At 32.8% G+C, this 23,962-nt stretch overlaps 1 protein-coding gene across 1 annotated transcript; it reads right to left on the bottom strand.

Annotated features, from left to right (window-relative positions):
- Positions 1 to 3,199: 3,199 nt before the first annotated feature.
- On the bottom strand, positions 3,200 to 5,778 carry LOC134685301 (sigma intracellular receptor 2-like). Its single transcript, XM_063544939.1, has 3 exons — positions 5,584 to 5,778; positions 4,126 to 4,270; positions 3,200 to 3,547 (listed from the first exon to the last, which is right to left on the bottom strand). Exons 1-3 carry the CDS (start codon positions 5,698 to 5,700, stop codon positions 3,297 to 3,299), a joined length of 513 nt encoding a protein of 170 aa, XP_063401009.1. The 5' UTR covers positions 5,701 to 5,778; the 3' UTR covers positions 3,200 to 3,296.
- Positions 5,779 to 23,962: the final 18,184 nt, after the last annotated feature.

Raw genomic sequence — 23,962 nt, forward strand, 5'->3', positions numbered from 1 at the left:
CTGCAAAGACTATAAGACTACTCAGTCAAAAACAAAGTGTCATTATCCATAGTCATGGAATTCTTGGTAATTACTTATAAGAGAACCTGAATTAGGTATTGACAATTCACTTGGAAACTCAACATATAACCTCACGACACTTACCAAAGAGGAAATCCTGAATAATCATAGGTCTGTTCTTTGTTCCTTTGGAATTTCAACCAAAGATGAAGAACTGGATCTTCCACCACTGTATTGGATAACTACATAAGTGTCCTTACAAACAACGGCACATTGCTGGGTCTTCCAAGTGCTCCATGAAACCTCTTTCTAAATTATTAACATTTATTTTATCAGCAATCAAAGACGGGCTTCAAAGTTGTTGTGAAACTGCCTATTCTAGAGGTGGCGTGAATCAGATTTGGATACTTAAAAATTTCAAAGATCTTTTAGAGTACATACAATCTAATTCTCCTTTATCTTGTAACAGTATTAAAACATTTGACTTTTCTACTTTTTACACACGTATTCCACATTCCAAACTAAAAGACAAATTGAAAGAGTTGGTATTGCTTTGCTTCACCAAAAAGAATGACCAACGTAGATACAAGTATCTTGTCTTAGGAAGGAATAAATTCTACTTTGTAAAGGATCACTCTGATTCAAACAAAAAATTCTCTGAAACTGATAGTATCAAGATGCTTGTTTTTTTTATTGACAACATATTTGTTACGTTCGGAGGACATGTTTTTCAACAGACTGTCAGCATTCCAATGGAAACAAACTATGCCCCTCTACTTGCCGACTTATTTCTTTTTTATTATGAGGCTGACTTCATGCAAGAACTTCTTAGGAGGAAAGATAAGAAGTAATCAATATCCTTTAACTGTACTTTCCGCTATATAGATGATGTTCTTTCACTAAATAATTCAAAATTTGGTAACTATGTGGAACGCATCTATCCCATTGAACTAGAGATAAAGGATAATACAGATACAGTTAAGTCGGCTTCATATCTAGAAATTGACAATGAGGGTCGGTTGAAAACAAAACTTTACGACAAAAGAGATGATTTCAGCTTTCCAATTGTGAACTTTCCATTTCTAAGTAGCAACATTCCAGCAGCACCTGCATACGGGGTATATATCTCCCAATTGATACGATATTCCCGTGCTTGCATGTCCTATTATGATTTTCTTGATAGAGGGTTGCTGCTCACTATGAAGCTATTAAACCAAGAGTTTCAAATGGTGAAGTTGAAAGCATCCCTTCGTAAATTTTACGGACGCCATCACGAGTTGGTTGACCGTTATGGAATAACCGTTTCACAAATGATACCGGATATGTTCCTTACTTCGTAACTTCAATCCCCTCCCCTTTCATAAATGTGACCTACCGAATTAGACTATTTACCGGATTTGATATCACATAAGCAACACGACAGGTGCCACATGTGGAGCAGGATCTGCTTACCCTTCCGGAGCACCTGAGATCACACCTAGTTTTTGGTGGGGTTCGTGTTGTTTATTCTCTGGGTTTCTATGTTGTGTCAAGTGTACTATTGTTTGTCTGTTTGTCTTTTTCATTTTTAGCCAGGGTGTTGTCAGTTTGTTTTAGATTTATGAGTTAGACTGTCCCTTTGGTATCTTTCGTCCCTCTTTTACATGTGTATGTTTCACTAGTGGGATATTTGGTGTTGTAGTTTGTAGCTATTACTGCCTACAACATATTGAAACCCCGAATTTTAAGATACCAGCAGCTATTGCCATGGGTACTTATGCAATGATCTGACCATTTTATCTTATTTTCACTGAACAAAATCTTGTTGATGGGCATGTCGAAACGACCGAACACTAAAAGCTACTATCAAACATAATAAGGTTCCCAATGTGTATATGGTTCCAAAATTTCAAAAGAAACTATAAATTTTGTTGTATTACTGATCCGGGTATGACGTTAAAAGGTACCCATCTTACCGCCAAATGCATAATTTGACATGTGATGTCTATTTATTGATGCTAGAGGCAAACAAACATTCAGTGCATCGGACTACTAACACAAAGGTACCTGGTTCGATTCCCGTCTGGGATGAAAATTGACACAATTTGCGAGTATGGTCTTAAGGAAACGATGATAGTCCGTTCGAAGGGGAAGATAAATGGCTGACCCGTGTCAAGAGAGATCCATGTCTCTTGCACGTTAAAGACACCCTTGTAGATTTCGAAAAAGAGCAGGCTAATGCCGTTACAAGGCAGCACTCGCAGAGTGGAAAGGGATTAATATAAGTTGCAAAACTTGTTTCCAATAAATAAATATGCTGAAACTAAACAAACCATCTGGATATAATGAAAATAGATGTATTAAGATACGACGAGTGCAACGGAGAAAACTCTCCATCCAAGTCATAATTTGTATAACACTACAAGTAAACCATCATAGCTCAAAGCACGGCCTTCAAAACGGAGACTGCGATCTCATTGAAATAACCTTCTCGTTTTGACAATTTTGGATATTCACCTTTTCAACAGGCATAATTGTATAATGACAAAAAGTACAGCCAACAAATCAACGACAAATACGTTTTTCTTCTGATATTTTGCTCTTTCAATAGTTAAGAAATTTGTAAACCATTTAGTAAATACACTTATTTTAATAGATGTATCAACTTCAATATAGATAATAAACAAATCTGTTCTGGAAGTCACACGTCATCGTGTCTTTAATTCCAGTTTATAACCTTGCTTTTGTGACCACCCTGTGAAGGAAGAACATACACTAACTATCTCAGTGTTGACGATGTCATATTTTAACAAGTTTAGTACTATGAGCTTGCTTTCAGTAACAGCAAACATTCTTTGCGGGTTTTTTTTGTATTAAAGAATTTGAAATACAGCTCATTTTTGATTGTGTTTAAGAGTTGCTATCAAATTAGTACAATGTGAAAATAAATATACGAAGAGTGTTTACGTCCATTTGCAGGGTAATTGTACGGACATTTATAACTACAAATCAAACAACAATATACATTTTTAAATTTCAAAAAATGTGTTTGCTATTCAAAAATACAAAACCCAAACTTTTCGTCTTATTTCGACTACAAAGTCGGAAACATATCTAACAAATCTGCAAAACTGCACTTAGATATAGTTGCAACTGGTTACCGTATATATCGGAAAGTGAATATACATAAAAAAAGAACATTTTTTTGATGGCAATTACATTGTATTCGTCGAGAAGCGTACAGTATGCATAAATAAACATTTCATAACACAAATAAACATAATGCAGCGATACTTTTAACTGTTGTCAATAACATATTACTTCTGTTTTAGTTTTTCTTTCGGAAATTCTCGAAAGGCAAAGTTTACAAGCAAAAGTAAAGGAATCAATAGAAACGGACTGTATATAGCAAACAATTTAAGCCTATCATTCATTGACGTTGGTCCTGGGTATTTTGATGTGTTGAAGTCATGAAGAAATAAATGGAAGGTTATACATATTGTCGTTGTTGCTGTGTGAGTGGCATAGATCAACATAGGTCTCTGTATCCAGGGACATCGGGTTACACCTAAAATAAAATGGTAATTATGAAGTTGACAATGATTAAATTGCGCTAAAGTCTTTACAGCGATTGATTATTTGAAAATTAGAGAAAAAAAAATCAGGGCGAGGAAATATCAACATCAAACCATTGTAACAATTGACTGGTGCATATGTATGGTCAGAGGAAGGAAAGGGGTGAACTCTTCAAGTTAAAGATATTACCTACTGCGTACCAAGTGTTCCAGGTCCAATACCGACTAATAGTGGTATTGGTCTTTAACAACACATATATTTTATTTAGCTTGTTTCAAAATCTATTAAGATTCTTATCTTATCTCGGTGCACCTTGTTACACTTCACTGGATAATCAACAGATTGTATTTATTGACATATACATTTTTTGTCTAGATAATAATACAACTTAAAAATTATTCATTGCCAATGTTTCTTTAAATTGATAATTCGGTACTTTTGTATTGAAGTTGATGCGCTCTTACTTATACATAGGAACTTTGTGACTGAACCAATCTCCCTGAATTAGATATTAAATAAAAAAAAAACGTAAATGCTAAAATGATTTCAAATGAAAAGTTACAACAATACCTTTTGAAAATGCATATACTGCCACAAAAAAGAATGGCAGTTGAAACAAAATTTCACAGCAAATAAAGGACTTGAACCAGGCTGGCGATTCTACCATCATCGGGTCTTTAAATTCTCGGCAATACCAATCCATTAGGTCTACCACCTATAATGAAATTCACAAACTATAAATTAATAACAGTTTAGACAACTGTAAACGGGTTAAGTAATCATTTCTCTATTAACCGTTTAGAACAGTAGTTCCTAGACTAGTAACAGTTTCTCAGATAATAAAATTTACTACATGGACAAAAATCCATACAGATTTTAAGTTTTCATGATTCGGGGAACACAAATGCTGTCTGACAACTGGAATATATCAATCATAAACTTAATTTAAATTGTGAATGACGTTTGGTTGTGTAGGATGGATATATTTACCATTGCTACTGTCATCTAGATGCATGCACATGTCGGGCTAAGGAAAATAACATTTTTCATTTTTATAGAGTACCACTATCTCTGCATATATAAGAAATCTCGTACCAACTCTTTAGTTATTACGAAGACTGTTGAAGTGACCGAGGACAATCGCAAGAAAAAAAACGTCTGCCACAAACAACTCATCCTCTATTGCTAGTGGCAAGCCACATTTCCACCCTTCGTTTAGACGGGTTAACTTTAAATTGCAGTTTCAAACTTAGACGAGATTCAATATGAGTATGGAGAGGTTTCCCTCTGGATCACAGGGACTAGGTAAGCAGATTAAAATTTTGTTAATCAATGTTTTATTATATTTTTTTTAGTATTTCCTGTCTATTTGTATTACTTTATTAACATATTTGACGATGTCATCGATATTTCTTTGTTTTCTAGCAATGTGCACTTTGACTATCCATATCCGTATACTGAAATATGGAGAGTAAAGTGCACACTAAAGAAATATCGATAACATCGTCAAATACGTTATTAAAGTAATACAAATAGACAGGAAATACTAAAAAAAATATAAAAAAACATTGATTAACAAAATTTTAATCTGCTAACCTAGTCCTTGTGATCCAGAGGGAAACCTCTCCATACTCATATTGAATCTCGTCTAACTCTAACCGAGTCCCTGTGCTCTGGATGATACCGGCATATCCATACTAAATTTCAGTAACAATTCTTAAATGAAACAACTGTGTGTTCCCTGTGTCTGCACATGGAGGAATATTAGTCATGTGCACTCTTTTCTTCTATCACCTTTTGTTTAGAGATCTCCGTGGAGAGGGGGAGGAGAGCACTTCCTATACACAATGTGATAGGGCGTGCCGCTTGAATAAGGCACATTTTCAAGCTTGAAACATGTGAATAGGTTGGGAAAACTATCAGAAATATAGGATAAAGTCAATAAAGTTCCAATTACTTGTATGTATCATCGACAGTTCAAAAGAGAGGATGACGGTTACAGATATATACGACTTAAAATGTACTTACCACTCTAGGGTAAATCCATTTAGGGACAATTGCTTGTGAATCGAAAAAAATTGCTACTGGAATGTGTACAATAAAATATATCAGGAAAATAAAATCCAGGATAGATGTAAACTTCATTGTGTAACATATAATGTACGAGGCCTCAATGTACAAATAATTACAAACAACAAAATGAAAGTGAAAGTAAAGATAAATAATTAATCGTAGACGGTTTTTGTAAGCTAATAAGTTCCGGAAATCACAAAAAGTACGGATTGTTTTTAAATTGTAAATTTATTTTTAGAAGTTTGTACTGCCAATATGTTGTGCTTTTTACTGATTCATCTGTTTATGTTTTACGCAAATCTTATGGTTTTATATTTTTTGTATGCAAACTTAAATGATTTTTGATATAGTTCTAACTCACATATCAAGCATTGTTGGAGATATAATTCTAAGACAAACAAACGTACAATATAGACCACTCCATAATGAAAACACACAACTTGTACATGAAGGCTTAATTGGTGTCTATTATTTGAATGCATCCTCTATAACTGATACCAGAAGTCTATCCGTTTTCCTAGTAACCCCAATGAACCTCTGCTACATTTCTAATATATAATGCATGTATTCTTGTTGCTTCATGTAGGGGTAATCTACATTTTTATGAATGATTAAACGTTCTGTATATATGTGTTCCGGACCATATGAGTATTTGGACCATACGCGTATGGTCATGACCATATGGGTATATACTCATATGGTCCGACCATACGCGTATGGTCGGACCGTACGCGTATGGTCGGGGTAATTAACAGGTACATTTATGCTAACCTCTTTATGTAACCCGTCTATAGTTGTCACGTCATTAAAAAGACACTACCAAAGGTAATTTTTTCATTAAAAATTAGTAATAACAAGATTAACAAAATAAAATAAGCAGTTTCACACAGTAAATTTTATCACTAGTCAAAACTATAGTAAACACATATTTTTTCATTTAAGACATTTAATACCGATATGTTATTACGAGTGAATGCATGGCAAAATGTCGACCTCGGAAGATAACTTCCAAAAATATTTGAATGAACTGTTACACAAGAAGTCAACTGTTTTACGTAAAAGTCGACATGATAAAGAGTCTAATAAATTGCTTACTTTTGAAACTTAATATGATTAGCATTAGCAATGCAATATTCATAATTTTTTAAACTTTACGTGTTTTGTTTAAAAAAAAATGAATGACATCACCGGCAAGGACGCTAGTTTATTTTTTAAAGTTGTCTGGTGCTATGATGTACTTCCGTCATGATGATGTTACGATATTGGAGATCTAGAGCTTTTTCTTCGTAGACACATCGGAATGATCCAGGACCCAAGAAAAGCTATGGTACCGTGTTGATGTAAAGGTCACCCTACGCATCCATGCAAGAATACAATTAGCGATGAAAACTAACTTTGGCTTCACTATTTAATGTTATTTGAATTGTAAATAATACAATTTCATGTAGCAATCATTGTTATTTTATAAAGTTTTCTCAAGTATATTATTGAAAAAAATACCTATATGGTCCAAATACTCATATGGTCCGGCCCGTTTGTAACCAAACGAGTATATACTCATATGGTCCGACCATACGCGTACGGTCGGACCATACGCGTATGGTCGGATCATATGAGTATACGCATATGGTCATGACCATACGCGTATGGTCCAAATACTCATATGGTCCGGAACATATGCATAATAGAAAATAAAATGTTACAATTTTCCTGTCTTCCGAATACACATTTTTTGGATTTACCAATAGCAGGAACTTTGAAAAGCCGAAGATATATAGACATATAAGGAGATATACAAATAATAAGGACTAAATTCAACAGCCAAAACGAGAAATAAGTCAAGCTTTGCCATTGTTATTAATAACAGCACTGTAACTTGTGAAATTGAAAACAAACCCATACCATTTTAGAATTTATTCATCTATAACGACAGTACATATGGCATTTAATTAGCATTAATTAATTAAAAACATGTACGGATGATAAAAGACTATACTTTGTTTATATTGACCATTTAGTTGTTGAAAGAACCAAAACAAGGATTGGGATTATCACAGACACGGGGTATGTTGGTCCCTTTGCTGACATACGTCGTTGAACGATTGTAATGTTTATAGCTAACAGGGTATTATAAATGGCAGACATATACTTAAGCAGAAGGAGGAACTGGACTCAATAATTTTGTCATTGCAACAATAGGGTGTAAGACCTCATTTGAATATTATTCATTCAAACATCAATTTTACATTCATGATATTCTTTTGTAGGCTCGTGGAAATCGGCTAAATCTTAACTTTGACAGAAACGGCCCACTTTAAGTATTTATCCGAGATTTTAAAATTTCATTTGACAATTAATGGCTGAAAAATGTACTACCATTTTCAATCAAATGTTGTTGTACCTTTTTATACTAATTAAATTTTAGTCCAACACTAAATAGCCAATATTTCGGTACAAGCATGAACATACTAATATGTTTTTATTAAAATTTGTTGTTTGAGAACTTGAAATATTTTTGAATTTAGCAAGCTCTGATTCTCGGTATCAATTTTGGCTTTACTCTTAGTCCATTTGTTTTTAGGCCCACCTACGATAGGAGAGGGGCATTATGTTTTCTGGTCTGTGAGTCCGTTCGTTCGTCCGTCCGTCCCGCTTCAGGTTAAAGTTTGTGGCCAATGTTGTTTTTGATAATCAACTTGAAATTTAGTAACCCTATGGTATGATCTTTCTAATTTAATGCTAAATTAGAGTTTTGACCCCCCCCCCCCAAATTTCACGGTTCACTGAACAAAGAAAATGATTGAAAATATCAGGTTAAAGTTTTTGGTCAAGGAAGTTTTTGATGAAGTTGAAGTTCAATCAACTTGAAACTTAGTACACATGTTCCCTATGATATGATCTTTCTAATCTAAATGCAAAATTAGAATTTTTACCCCAATTTCACGGTCCACTAAACATATAAAATGATAGTGCGAGTGGGGCATCCGTGTTATATGAACAAATTCTTGTTTTCATGTTCTCCTCGAACATCACTGACAAGATATTACGTCTATATCAAATGTCAAAATGCGCATCCGGTGCAATAAGTTCGTACCGTTAATGTGACCAAGCTCCTTTTAACGAGGACAGATATGAATGGTGAATATATATAAAGATATATTTTATTACACAAGAAGCTGTAAATTTGATGTATTATGTATATGTTTACGAACAAAATGAAAACATTAAGTCAGAAAAACAATAAGCAATGAATATCAGAAGGACGACGCCTACTTTCGTGTTTCATAAGTCATAACTCCATTCAACAACACATTAATAGCCCTCTCAAGAACATACTGTGTTAAATATAGCTATGTTATTTTCCATTTATTACAACTCACATTTATATTAATTTTATAAAAGTAAGAGCACCAGAGAAAAGTAAGATATTCAGAGAAGGATTGTCTATATTAATGTATTTTTCGTGATATCGGTATGTTATTAATTCCAATTTCATTACTTTGAAATCATCTCCAACGTAAAATGACATGCCTACTGATAGAAAGACAATCACCAAAAAAAACCTGATCTGAGTTGATTACCAGTACATCATTCTATTTTCTATATTTTGGATATTCGCGTAGTTGGGTTACTGTCTCATTGGTTATAATCTTACATCTACTTCTATCTACATTCACAAGGCGAGCATTGGTAATTGCCAAAGTTATAGAGTTTATAATGTGCATATGGGCTTCTTATGGTGGTACCCAACACATTGACTTAAAAATCAAATGGACTCGTATAATATCCATAAAATGTTGACAAAATGTTTATTTTGAAAAAAATATGAAAATTTCAAAAAACATGAACCAGACAAATTATCAGATAAAATTGGTTGGAAATATATAGCAGTTTGTTAAACACTCATTCTGATCATTGAGAAGCTTTATATTTTTTAACAATATAACGTAATTAAAACGTTTAGCCGATTTTACATACATGTAGTTATCTCAAGTAGTGGTATCATCTATCACGTTGAGGGTTGATATGACCGTCATCGACTGTAAAGCTGCATCTGACCCACTAAATCAATCGGCAATCATCGGGAATCTGACGAGTTGTGACGAATGTCGCTAAACAAGTCCTTGTGCAATGTTCTTTGCCAAAAACCGTAAATATAAAAATAAGATGATATGACAACTATTTCCAAGAGACCGAATGACATAGGTATTAATAATTTTATCTCATGATTGGAAATATGTTGTATATTGTTTTTGTTTTAGATGTCATAACTAAAAAATTAGATAAAAATGTTGGTTTTCTCTTTAGCTAACCAAGCACAAAGGACTGTGTGTCATCTAATTCATCCTTTTATTCAAAATATGTTTGTTACTTGTTCATTGCAATACACAAAGTAAAGTGGATGAACATATTAAACATTCTCATTAGTTTTCTGAATGACTTCTATTCGCGTGTCATCTTGACCATACGGTTAGTTAATGTTTTAAATTGAAAGAGTTGCTAATTAACCATCTTCTTAAGCAAATGATCTTAACTGATGTTGTTGAGCCAAAGACTTATGCAATGTATATATGTATGATGTTGAACCATCTCCCTCTGGTAAAGTAACCCTATATATAATATATATATACAACTATTCTAAACATCAACCCAACAATGTTAAATCTGTAATTTTGCTTTTGCAAATGTTTTGTAGATGTCATAACTAAAAAATGAGATAAAAATGTTGGTTTTCTCTTTAGCTAACCAAGTACAAAGGACTATGTGTCATCTAATTCATCCTTTTATTCAAAATATTTTTGTTACTTGTTCATTGCAATACACAAAGTAAAGTGGATGAACATATTAAACATTCTCATTAGTTTACTGAATGACTTCTATTCGTGTGTCATCTTGACCATACGGTTAGTTAATGTTTGAAATTAAACGAGTTGCTAATTAACCATCTTCTATTTAAATAAAAGCAAATAACCTTAACTGATGTTGTTGAGCCAAAGACTTATGCAATTGTATACATGTATGATGTTGAACCAACTCCCTCTGGTAAAGTAGCCCTATATATAATATATATATATACAACTCTTCTTAACATCAACCCAAAAATGTTAGATCTGTAATTTTGCTTTCGCATTTTTTTTTGTTTTTCCCTCGCAGGGATTCGAACCCATGCTACTGAGATATCTTGACACCAAATCGCCTGCACTGCAGCCGTCCTGCTAGACCACACGACCACCTGGGCTTCACAAAAATACAGTTTCGGTGGCCGTGTGTTACCTTTCCTCGTCAGTTTCAATCTAGCTTCGTACTACAGTATATGATATTAAGCATGGAGATGTTATTGTTACAGATCAGATCAATAATCTATAGTAAAGGATCCTATAATATCACATATATATATGGATGATATATGGATGAACCATATATACATACTGTGAATTCATTTATTTTCGTGGGTACAAATTTTCGTGGATTTTGGAAAACTAGTATTTTCGTTGATACTGGACTTTGTTTTTTAACCAATCTGTGCATACAACGCCTATTGAAAATTTGCAATTCGTCGATTTGAATTCGTGGTTCTCCTAGACCCACGAAACCCTCGAAAAATGGGTAGCCAACTAATAAAAATTAATCCACAGTATGTCTTCTTTGGTCATATAGTCCCATAATGCTTGTCCAGAAAAGCGCTTTGGATACACGAAATGTATGGCTCTTCAAACTTTGTAAAATCGCAGATTGTTAAATTTAATTTATTGATGTTTGTTTTCGTCTAGTGGCATGTATTTCAAGTTGATTAATGACCGGAGTATCTTACAAATAAGTGCAAAATGTAGGATCGAAAGTATTTCAACTGGGATGAAGAGTTTGATTTTCTGTAAATGATAGGTATCGACTTTATTGACTGTAAATGTCTGTGTATTTATACATACAGCACAGTCAGACACCCACTTAAGCAAGGATTTACTGCCTAACAGGATATGTCCCTTGAAGAGAACACCTATATAACTCTGGTCTACCCTTGGAACTCTCGAATTTGAGGTAATTTTTATACCCCACATATGTTCTTGCATAAGATATAAAAATGTAAATGGTGGAGATATTCTTCATATCTATATATAAATCCAATTTCTTTAAAATATAAAATTAGCAGCCAACATATTATCCTAGTAGTATACTTGTCTAATTCATCTATTTATTTCGAATTATTCTAGCCTTGAAAGGTGTAACAGCATCGCATGTCTAGATGAAACAAAAATACAGACGATCGATAACTTCTTAAAGATATAGTAGGAATAGAGCATAACATAACACCTTTAGATCACTAAGATAAAGCTATAAAAGGAAGAAATTCATTAATAATGTACGGATACATTGTCTTCTTTCAGAAAAACTAATAAAAAAACCAAATGACGTGTTAAATGATCAGGCGTCTGTTTCTTCCAAGTACAAGTCCACTACGAGAAAATGAAAGGCTGTTGCATATAAATACATTTATATGAAGATTTGGTATGCGTGTCAATTAGACAACTTGCCATCCAAGTCGCAATTTAAAAAAGTAAACAATTATAGGTCTAGGTACGGTCCTCAACACGGAGTATTAGCTCACACCGAACAGCAAGCTATAGAGGTCCCCCCAAAAATACTAGTGTAAAACCATTAAAACGGGATAACCAAAGGTCTAATCTTTAAAATCTATACATGGTTTTGAAAAACATTTAATTAAACTATGTGTTAACTACAGTGTTAACAATCAACACATTTAAAATTGAGAATGGAAATGGGGAATGTGTCAAAGAGACAACAACCCGACCATAGAAAAAAACACAACAGCAGCAGGTCACCAACAGGTCTTCAATGTAGCGAGAAATTCCCGCCCCTGTAGGCATTTGTATGTAAACATCTTGTTACGCTTTATTAAATTCGAAAGCGGCTGTTGCACGACATTCAGATTGAAGGTATAATTTGTATAGCAAATGGAAAATCATAAAATGATAACAATGTCTTATGAACAACCTTCAAATAGCAAAACCAACACTGCCTATGACTTAATTGAAATCAAAATAATCACTGAAAGTATTTCAACAATTAAAAAGTGATCTGTCACAGCCGATTCAAAAGAGCGTTTATTATATATACTGGTTTGTAATTTAGACTAAATGTATGCAACAGCAACAATGATGAGCATATTTGATTCGGTCTGAATCTTCAAATGGGAAAACTTTTATAACATACTCTTCAAATGGGAACACTTTTATAACATATTCTAAGTTTTGTAGATTATTGTTCGTCTTACAATATTCGAATTCCTTCTCTGACTTTTGATGTTTTTTTCGCTATTTTCTATCATGGAAATTACCGCCATGTTTTTTTTTGTCGTTGATATTACCTATATTCTGTCTTGATAATTACCGACAACTTAGTTGTTTAGTTGATTTCCTCTGTATTCTACCTTTGGTAATAACTGACAACTTAGTTGTTTAGTTGATTTCCTCTGTATTCTACCTTTGATAATTACCGACAACTTAGTTGTTTAGTTGATTGTCTCTGTATTCTACCGTTGGTAATTACCGACAACTTAGTTGTTTAGTTGATTTCCTCTGTATTCTACCTTTGATAATTACCGACAACTTATAGTTGTTTAGTTGATTTCCTCTGTATTCTACCTTTGATAATTACCGACAACTTAGTTGTTTAGTTGATTTCCTCTGTATTCTACCTTTGATAATTACCGACAACTTAGTTGTTTAGTTGATTTCCTCTGTATTCTACCTTTGATAATTACCGACAACTTAGTTGTTTAGTTGATTTCCTCTGTATTCTACCTTTGGTAATTACCGACAACTTAGTTGTTTTGTTGATTTCCTCTGTATTCTACCTTTGGTAATTACCGACAACTTAGTTGTTTAGTTGATTTCCTCTGTATTCTACCTTTGGTAATAATTACCGACAACTTAGTTGTTTAGTTGATTTCCTCTGTATTCTACCTTTGGTAATAATTACCGACAACTTAGTTGTTTAGTTGATTTCCTCTGTATTCTACCTTTGATAATTACCGACAACTTAGTTGTTTAGTTGATTTCCTCTGTATTCTACCTTTGGTAATTATCGACAACTTAGTTGTTTAGTTGATTTCCTCTGTATTCTACCTTTGATAATTACCGACAACTTAGTTGTTTAGTTGATTTCCTCTGTATTCTGCCTTTGGTAATTACCACCAATTTGGTTGTTATTGTTGATTTCTTTACAACAGGGTAGCAGTAAACATACAGAAACAATGTACAAAGGTCTGACAGTTGCCGGCTTTCAGAAAGTATCTATCTGTTTAAAAGATTGATTGAATTCTACAACATATAAGAGAAGTCAAAGACAAAAAGCCTGTTTTTATTTCTATACAAAAGATAAAAATCGTATCATTATTGTTTTGATATTTTGTTATTGACATAAAATACATTTATAAATTTAACGACATCATCTGAATTCAAAAGAACAATTAAGTGTAATTTTTACTATCATCAGTACAATTTGCCTTTTAATAAGGGAGGCTATTTATAACATTTTTATGATATCAAAGTTAATTTTCATGTTTAAAAACAAAGTTCGTGCGAAAGTGTTATCAAACCGGAATGGTTTGATTATTCTGTTTCAGACAAAATCGGAAATTGAAAATGAATTAACGTATAACATTAAAGTAACACAGTACTTTTAATCCTCCTTTTGAGATTCAGGGCACGCAACACAAAATTTAGATCACATATTTATGTTTAAATGCCACCGTTTAGATAATTAGTCCATCAGCTAGTTCTCAAAAGCGCGCTAGTTAAGGAGTTTGTGTTACACCCCAGGGTACCGCGATTTTTTTGGATAGAATTCAACTTCATTATCTTATTGATAAAATACAAGGTGTTAGACTAAAAAAAAAGTGTCCAAAAGAGGATTAAAAACGTCCCTTCCAATGGTCCCCTCATTTAGCAATCATGACTAAGTAATTTGTAATTAATTGTTTTAATATAAAGCGATTAAAAAAAAATAAAGTATAGGTTTAAACAACTAAAAGAGATACAAAACTTATCATATTAAATGTAACTCGGAAGATTTTTTGTTTAAAATGAAATGTTTTTTTCATTACAAACAATCCGATTTTTTGGGTTCAAATTAAGGCATATTTTCACCTTTCATAAAGAAATTCGTTATACAATTACCCGTTTTAGCTAATTAAACTTGAGAATTAATCATTATGCAATGTTTAAATCGTTTGCAGTATTTATATATCGTCTAAAATATGAATTATTTAATAAAGTATATGTACGTGGACATACTCGTGAAATACCGGAAATCATCAAATTACCGTCTTTGATTCAGTATACAACATGTACAATGTATTAACACATAAGCTTTATCAATTTGCAACTGAAAACAAACATTTAATTGTCGATTTATGCTGTTTTTGTGAGACAAATTATTTTATAAAGTGAATGTGTAACGAAATATTTATGAAAAAAATACAAATTAAGTTGATTTTGTTAGCGTTCAGAAAAGGTGCGCTCTATCGAACTCAATAAAGGTGTGCTTGATAACATTTTGTGTTGAAGCTATGAAGTGATTGACTTAATAAGGGCATACGATACAGTTTTGATCCTGTATTTACAAGTTCATGAAAATTTGCATATAGGCTATTTTTACCTGATTAAATCAAATATGTAATAAAAAATATACCTTCATGTGTTACTTTTTGCGTAAAATGAGGTCGAAATTTTGTATATTTGCTCGAAATTCAGATTTGTGGCCGTAATTTCTTTTTCGAAAGAAAGACACACACAAAAGTAAAAACAAATTGTTTTTTGTTAAATAATCGGTAATTTCTGTATTTTATAAATATCTTTAAAAAATATGCATTTTTTTTTATTCAGAAATGACTCATATTTATCAAATGTTCATGAATTGAGGTAAAAACGTAATTTTTTACTGCATGTTTATCACAATTAAAAAAAATATAAAATTTGGGTCACATAATCTCCCTGCAAAATGAAACCAAATGCCGTTTTGTAAAATAGGGGTCCATGAACTCGTTTTCAAATTACTAGTAAATCAGTTTGAATGATAAAAATCAGTCGAAAAATGCAACTTTTCCCGATATGTCACAGTTTGACGTCGCGAAAATAACAAATTACGTTTGCAACGTCATTACCTTCCCTGTAACTGTATCGTATGCCCTTTACTCTCTAAGGTTTCTTAGAGATAAAAAAAAAATGGCTTTGTTGGTTTCAGTTTAAATAAGGATTCTGATAAACGTTGGTTGCTAAATGCACATGAAAGAGCTTCAATATCATTAAAATGTCGAGACTTGGTAGGAATGGTTTACCCTGAAACATCCGCCCCAAAATAACTTAGAAAAACTCGAATGAAGCGAGACGAATCAGATGTTTTGAAATTGTTTCATACAGAGCTGGCCAATTCCATTATAACATCTGAGTAGTAAAATGGCTTGTTCTCGGGTTCTGTTGCTTCTTCGGAATTAATGTGCGACCTTCTTAACGCGTATGAAAAGGGAAAATTTGCTTCAGAAATTTTCATTACGGAACGGCTTATTCAAATGTCAACCGATATCTTCAAAACACTCAAAAGAAAATCATTGCTTACATTTAAAAAAAAAAGGAAATAAAAGGCAAGCAGTTAACGGCTTATAAGAACAACAAAACATTGAGAGCAGATGAAAAAAATGTCGCCTGCTTGTCATAGCCCAGACAAGATAGTTGGTTATGCGATAGGTTCTCCAGTTTGATTTAGGTCCTCTTCCAATGTCCTCTTCTAATTTCTCTTGCAAACATTGATTGTACACATGTAATGAAAAATTAAAACCTGTCCTGAGTGGTCTTTTTGATAAGGCTCATTCCTTAGGAAAGCATGTGGATATTTGATGACATTGCAGTTTTTCAAACAATTACTAGGATACCAAACACTTTTTTCGATTTGGCAATTGTCATTTTAAAAACCATCCTTTTAGTTTCAAAAAGTGGTCCCGCATTGATTTTGTCACTGAATAGTATCGGACAATATTCATAACGAAATTAGAACGGCAGGTCCTTGGGAGGGCAAATCATTACGATAAGTTCTAAACCATCAGTCACAATCGTGTTCTTGGGAATGGAAGAAATTTTTGTTAGTTGGGGGAAACAAAGTTGCTTTTGTTGAATTCTTTTGTTTTAAAAGAGTAAAGAATCCTATAGATTTACACTTGAATGTATTGATTTATTTGTATCACATGGAAGTATGTGCCACAAAATACATGTTGAAAATGAAATAGCGTAAAATGGTTTATGCTTATTATCAAACAGGAAGAAGCCGATACAAAAATGTTTGTTAATAAAATGCAAAAAACATGCAGCTGACAAAGGTTACGACTCCATTGTTATTAAACCTTCTGACACTGTTGTGGAAGTGTTGGCTTACTATTTTTACAGTTGTATATCAATTCTAACATTGTAAGTCTGACATATACATCCTCCAAATGCAGATTATTAAATGTACAATCAATGTGTGCAAACTTGGTGAGAATATTTGTATAAAACTGCCAGGATTTCGCGCCAATACAGGTTGTGATTCAGTAAGTGTTTTGTCTGGTAAAGAAAAGAGGCAAGGCATTCGGCTTTTTGACACGTTATGTGGAGTTTTCAGAAGGTCTAATCCATCTTGGTGAAACCTTGGAAGAGGTTGGCGAAAAGTTGTCAAAACACTCGAGAGGTTTTCGTGTTCTATATATGGCTACGAAATTAAAAATATCGATAAATAAAGATCAGAACGTTTTGTAATGCAAATGATGCAATTTTAAAGCACATTAAACAAGCCAACTTTCAGACGAAGATTTGGAAATCTGCTCTTAAACACAACACTGGTCTGCTGCCAAACAACTATGATTGGATTGTTTAGAGCTCTATGATCAGTATCAATTTGCTAGACCAACCACCAGCGTTAGATGCTTTGGTAATTCTGATGTGCTGTTCGTGTAAAGCTGGTTTTGCCAAAAAAAAAGATGTTCATGTGTTCAACAAGGTTTATCCTGAACAGATAGCTGCATGTTAATGCTCGAAAGCTTGTAGATATAAGCATTATCAAATCGTTGATATTGCTAACGATGACGACGAAGATGATGGAAAAGATGATAATTCGGTAGATGCAGGTGACCAAACTGATGATGATTCTATCGATTGACCTTCTGTGTGACCTTAACATGTGGTGATGCGGTTGTTAAATTAAAAAAGAAAAAAAAAAGAAACTTAGAAACCCTGAGAGTTTTGTGTGTTTTAATATGTGAGTTAATTCATGAGTGTGATGTATAAATTTGTGACAGAATAGTGCATTTCTGGTTGCTTATGTTTGTGTTTGTCGTTGATTATCGTTGTTTTTGTTTCTTATCTTTTAATTTTTTTTCTTCAACAGCCTTTATATACTTTATGCTGTATGTTTCAATGTGAAACATTATACATTTTATCAAGAAAATTAGTACGTATGCTTCTTTTCATTCAAAATCATGATTTATGGAAATTGACCCTCCCCCTTTTTTTTCTTGGTCCTGTACGATTTATAAAATAATTAAAAACTAGCCTGCGTTTTAATAAGATATGATGTGTTCCATTTAATAAAAAGTAAAGTACTTAATACTTGATTATTTTTACCTTTTTCTGTAATAGTGTGCAAAACAAAATTTTTGATATACCCTGAAATAAGTCCCCTTTTAACCCCTTTTGGACACTTTTTCAAAAGTCTAACACCTCTTAAAATATTCTTCAGATATTACTCTTTATATTTATACAAAAAAAATGCGGTACCCTGGGGTGTAACACAGAACTGAATTTTTGCCCTACCAGCTGATGGACTAAATGGGTCAGACCTAGCTGTTTTTTTCTTCTGATTGCTTATATGCAAATCATAGAATATTTGATGGCGTAAATTCACGCGATGTCTGGTGGTAGGACAGTTACTAGTAAATAGTTTTAAATTCAAAATCAGAGGAGAGGAATGAGTATAATAACAATGAATGAAAAAAGAGTTATATTCCTTATTTTTATCCATCGTTGTAAACTCGTTGAGCAATTTTATATATCTCTTCGAGTCTATTTTCCTGTCGCAGATTTATTTGTGTTCTGATTTGTACTAGCAATTTACTTTGAAGGGCACGCTCTAGTTAATACCCCCGTCACACTAGGCCACGATCGCACTGTGGTCTCTCTCATCAACAACGTTCGGCAAACCACGGGTTTATAGTACCCCAAGCGACTTTTAAGTCATACTACAAGGTTTATTCTTGTCACTAAAAGATACATGTTTTAAAGGGATGGCAAGTTGAAGACAAGGTGACCGGGCTCTTCTAAATAGAAAATCTGTGTTTTTGATTATTTGACCAACTCTGTTAAGAAGTTCATTGTAAATGTCTGGTGGCATTCTAAAATAAATTAAAGAAGGAAAGTTCATCCTCGATTCGTAACTCTTTCATCAACTGATCACAATGACTAAACATGAGTCTCCTCTCGGTTGATAATCAAGGACGAACAAAACAAGACCTTCTGTACGCCGTCTAAAATTTCATCTAATTCTTCTTTTTCGAACTCTCAATAACAATGTTATGGCCTGGTCGTTAATATTTTTTATCGGTAATTTGTATATTTTCCATTTGATCTTACTGCCTAATATTTTCGAGTATCAACGTACTGTACTGGCTGTATCACTGAAAATATTAGGCAATACATTGCGTGACGTCATAATTATCGATAAACATAATAATAGGTAGTTGAGTTTTTGATACTGACTATATCATGTTGAATATCTTAACTCGCCCTATCGGGCTCGTCTAGATATTCCACATGATATAGTCAGTATAAAAAACTCAACTACCTATTATTCTATCTGTACCTGTGTTATAATGATTGTAGCAGTACTAAATGTACATAGATATAGAAAGATGTGGTATGAGTGCCAATGAGACAACTCTCCATCAAAGTAAATTATAAAAGTAAATCATTATAGGTCAAAGTTCTGCCTTCAACATGCATGGTCTTGTGTTTCCATGGTAACTTTCAATTGCATAAGGTACTTTAAACTAATAATGGAGAGCTTTTAGACTTTACGCGCGATGTTCATACATGTAAGCGTAACACAACGTCGCGATTTTAGGTTTAATTCTGTTTGCTACAGACATCTTTACTTCTGTAAATAAAAGTTTATAGGGTGTCTGCCAAAGTTACATCTATTAATACAATTAATACAATTATCAACTCATAGTATTTAAATATGACAAATATTCATATTATATTATTTCGTAACTGAAACGTTGTTTTTAAGCAAGTGCGACATTCTTGTAAGACTCCGCAAAATCGACGATGCTTTTTAACTGCTTATTGCAAATTGATGTATTTTAAATTTCTGAAAAATTAAGAAAACTAATGATAACATTTAAAAAAATAATAAAATTCTACAACTATAAGAACACTTTAAGCAAACAATTGAGTTAATTTTGGAGTTGAGTTCGTTTTTACTTCAAAAAATGGCGGTGCGACAACCACGGAAAGGGGGGGGGGGGGGGGGGGGGGGGGTAACCTCAATATTTTTTTGGTAGGGGTGTGTCATTTTTGCCTAAAAAAACGTACCCATTTTAATATAACATTCACTGAAATTCAGTACCTATAGTTATATAAATATTTAAGAAAGAATGACCTATACTTATATACAATATTTAAAATATGACCCATGCTTATATAAGCACTAACTCATCATCACTCATAATTCATAAATATACCAGCTACTACCTAGACCATAAATTTTTATATATGAATTGACATTCTCAATAGCATATTTATATATGGTATAAAGATCATACCCCAAATCAATATACAGTTATCAAACGTAAATGCATTTTAATATAGGATGTCATAAAAAAGGATTTTTTATATAAAATCTCGCAAAATTATGACCCATATTTTTGGCACATCCCCGTATATCCAATAATAGGAAATTACTCCCCGTGGCGACAACCTTGTAGATCTATAGCCTTTGAAAAATCGCTCATAAATTACCATATCATTTTTCAGGAAAATAGTCTTTAAAATCATAAAATTAGGCAATTTAACATTGATGAAGTAAATAAAAACACTAACTTAAAGCTTTTTCCATGTAAGATATTTTTTTTGGGATTAACGTCATTAAATAAAATGCATAAAAGACGCAAGGAACCTTTCTGTTAAATAATGGAAAAAAGCGTTTTTCAAAATATCAAATAGTTAAGACGAAAATCATACTTTAGTGGTAACAATAAATGAAATCTGTTACGCGGGGCAGCCTAAACATATTTTTTTTCAAATGAAGCTTGTCGTATACAGCATACAACATAGTTTCAACATTTTTTTTTTCGTTTTTATTTTCAAAACATTTTTTTTTTAAATACGTACAATAGCGATGGATATGATATCACTATATATTTTGGACTTGCGTCTTGCCAACTACACCGATTTTCCAATGAGGTACGAACATCGTGCGTAACGTTTCTATACATTTTATGTGTCAATCACAATGAGCATGACTAGAACTCGAAATGGTCGTTTTATGAACGTAGTAAGGTCGTAAGAAGAGCGTGATAGGGACGACAATATCCAACTATGGTCTTAAGGTTCATCATAACCTTTTGGCTAAAATGGCCGTATTTACACCTCAAATTTTACTCTGAGCACAGACTAACCTATAGACCTCGAACAGTTTTGAGGGATGGCAGGAACTAGATATATAAATTTTAAATGCAATTTATGTTTCAGAAAATTATAAACTTTCCTAGATTTTGCTCTCCATTTTTTTTCGTTCCTGCAGAAGGTGCAAAAATTAACTAAGTAGTGAAAACGATTGAGAAGCTCCCCTCATATAATCAATGTTGTGAGTAGTATTGATTTAAATGGACAATAGATGGACAATAGACACCTGTAGACAATAGGTGATTTAACAGGTTTAAACTGTGTAACTGAGTGGACCGTATCAAATGAAACTCGGGTGTTTGTTTATTTTGCTATCTTCTGCAGACTGGAAAAAAATGCACATCAAAATGCAGGTAAGTTTTTAATTTTCTGAAACGTAGACTTCATATAACTTTTATATATCTAGTTCCTGCCATGCCTTAAAACTTTCCTGGATGTACCAGTTTGTCTGTACTCATAGTAATTTTTGAGGCGTAAACACGGCCATATTTTTCAATTCCTTATGATGAACCTTAAGGGCATACGATACAGTTTGGATCCCGTATTTTATTAGATTTTTGATAATAATTTCCACATTTTCCATTTCGAAAGAAAGACATAACTTTTTTGTTTTAAAAGATAAACACAATTGTTTTTTTGTAAAATAATTTGTAATTTATGTGTTTTAAAAGTATCCAAAAAGTTATACATTTTTTATTCAGAAATAACTCATATTTATCAAATATGAATGAATGTAGAAAAAAGCATAATTTTTTGCTGTGTATTTACAAATGTATCAAATTTAAAAAAAATACACTAATTAACGTTTTCATGAAAATTGGCACACTTAATCTTCTCGAGTAATCAAACCAAATTGCATTTTAAAAAAGAGGGGTCCATGAACTCGTTTTTAAGTTAAATACGTTCGAATGATAAAAATCAGTCGAAAACTGAATCTTTTCCCGATATAAGTCATAGTTTGACGTCGCGAAAATAACAATTTACGTTAGCAACGTCATGACCTCCCCTGTAACTGTATCGTATGCCATAAACGTGGTATAGTCGTAGTAGAATCGTATTTGGGTCGCGGTGGGTACGCGAAGGTCGAAGTCATGTTGTAGTAACGACGCTGTGAGATGGTAGCGCTGTCTCTCCGACTATAGAACGTGGTATTTATAATCGTAGCGAGATCGTTGAAAAAGCGTGAAAATTTACATTTTAGATTACGGCCGTGAGCGTTGTGCGATCGTGGTCTAGTATGACGGGGGCTTAACGCAATTAATTGATTTTCTTTAGGAGATTTTTTGTAAATAAATATGGTAACAACTGTAAACAAGACATGATAGAAACTGATATATGCTGACTCATAAAATGAAGGAAATAATTGTGTACAAAACTGAAACTTAATTTTCGCGTAACGCTAACCGAAAACATAAGCAAAATGTGAAAAATTATATTCTCGAAAACCAAAAGTTTAGTACCTTGCCATCACAAAAATTAGTTCAGCTGTATAGTATATAAACTCGTCATAGATACATGTACCAGGACTAAATTTTGTATATACGCCAGACGCGCGTTTCGTCTACATTAAGACTCATCAGTGACGCTCAAATCCAAAAAAGTTAAAAAGGTCAAATAAAGTACGAAGTTGAAGAGCATTGAGGACCAAAACACCCAAAAGTGTTGCCAAATACAGCTAAGGTAATCTATGCCTGAGGTAGAAAAGCCTTAGTATTTCAAAAAATTATAAATTTTGTTTACAGTTAATTTATAAATATAACCATATCAATGATAATTCATGTCAGCACCATCGGGGAAATAAATGTTTTAGAAACATGTACAGAGGAAATAAGATGAAAATATACTACTATCTGTAATAAGATGTGGCAAACTTTTCTCTTTAGTAATATTTTTATTTCTCTTGCAGTCTTTTGTTGTTTAGAATTTGGTTAACTCGGTTTAATTCATTCTGATGTTTTAAGTGGTTGTCATGGTAATTATAAACAGAAGATGTGGTATGATTGCAAATGAGACAACTCTCCACAAGAGACCAAATAACACAGAAATAAAAATGTCTGTTTCATGTTTATTTACCAACCAAAAATCCATTTATTGAAGATTATTCTGTTTATTAAACAAGTTTTTATGAACTTGTTCCATTAGTTTAAACAATGTTGTCTCATACAACCTCCTTGGTGTAAACTTCTACATCATCAACTACTCTTATATAGAAAATAGGTTTCAGCTTGCATGCTAATTCCCCACTTTTTTTCAAATTAATACTCATATAATAAAATACAGATTACTTTGTGAAAATTGACGTATAGCACTACTTATAATTCCTTTTAGATATGACCGAACAATGATCTTTACAATGCTCTTGTGAATTCTATATATCATAGCTCACATTTTGATGTGAATTTAATGAGCTCCCAGCGGACCTTATTAGACGAATACTTACATGTCTTTTATCATATTTTGTATACAAGTAGTGTCATCTTGTCACTAGATTCCATGGTTGTTTCACTGGGAGTTTTCAATTAATATCAAAACAGTAGTAATAAATATGTTTTTGTACTGACTTTGTTCAGAAATATAGTTTAAACCATTTCTGAATTGGTTTTAGA

Source organism: Mytilus trossulus, chromosome 9 (genome assembly GCF_036588685.1).
Source record: "Mytilus trossulus isolate FHL-02 chromosome 9, PNRI_Mtr1.1.1.hap1, whole genome shotgun sequence".
Taxonomy (NCBI): Eukaryota; Metazoa; Mollusca; class Bivalvia; order Mytilida; family Mytilidae; genus Mytilus; species Mytilus trossulus.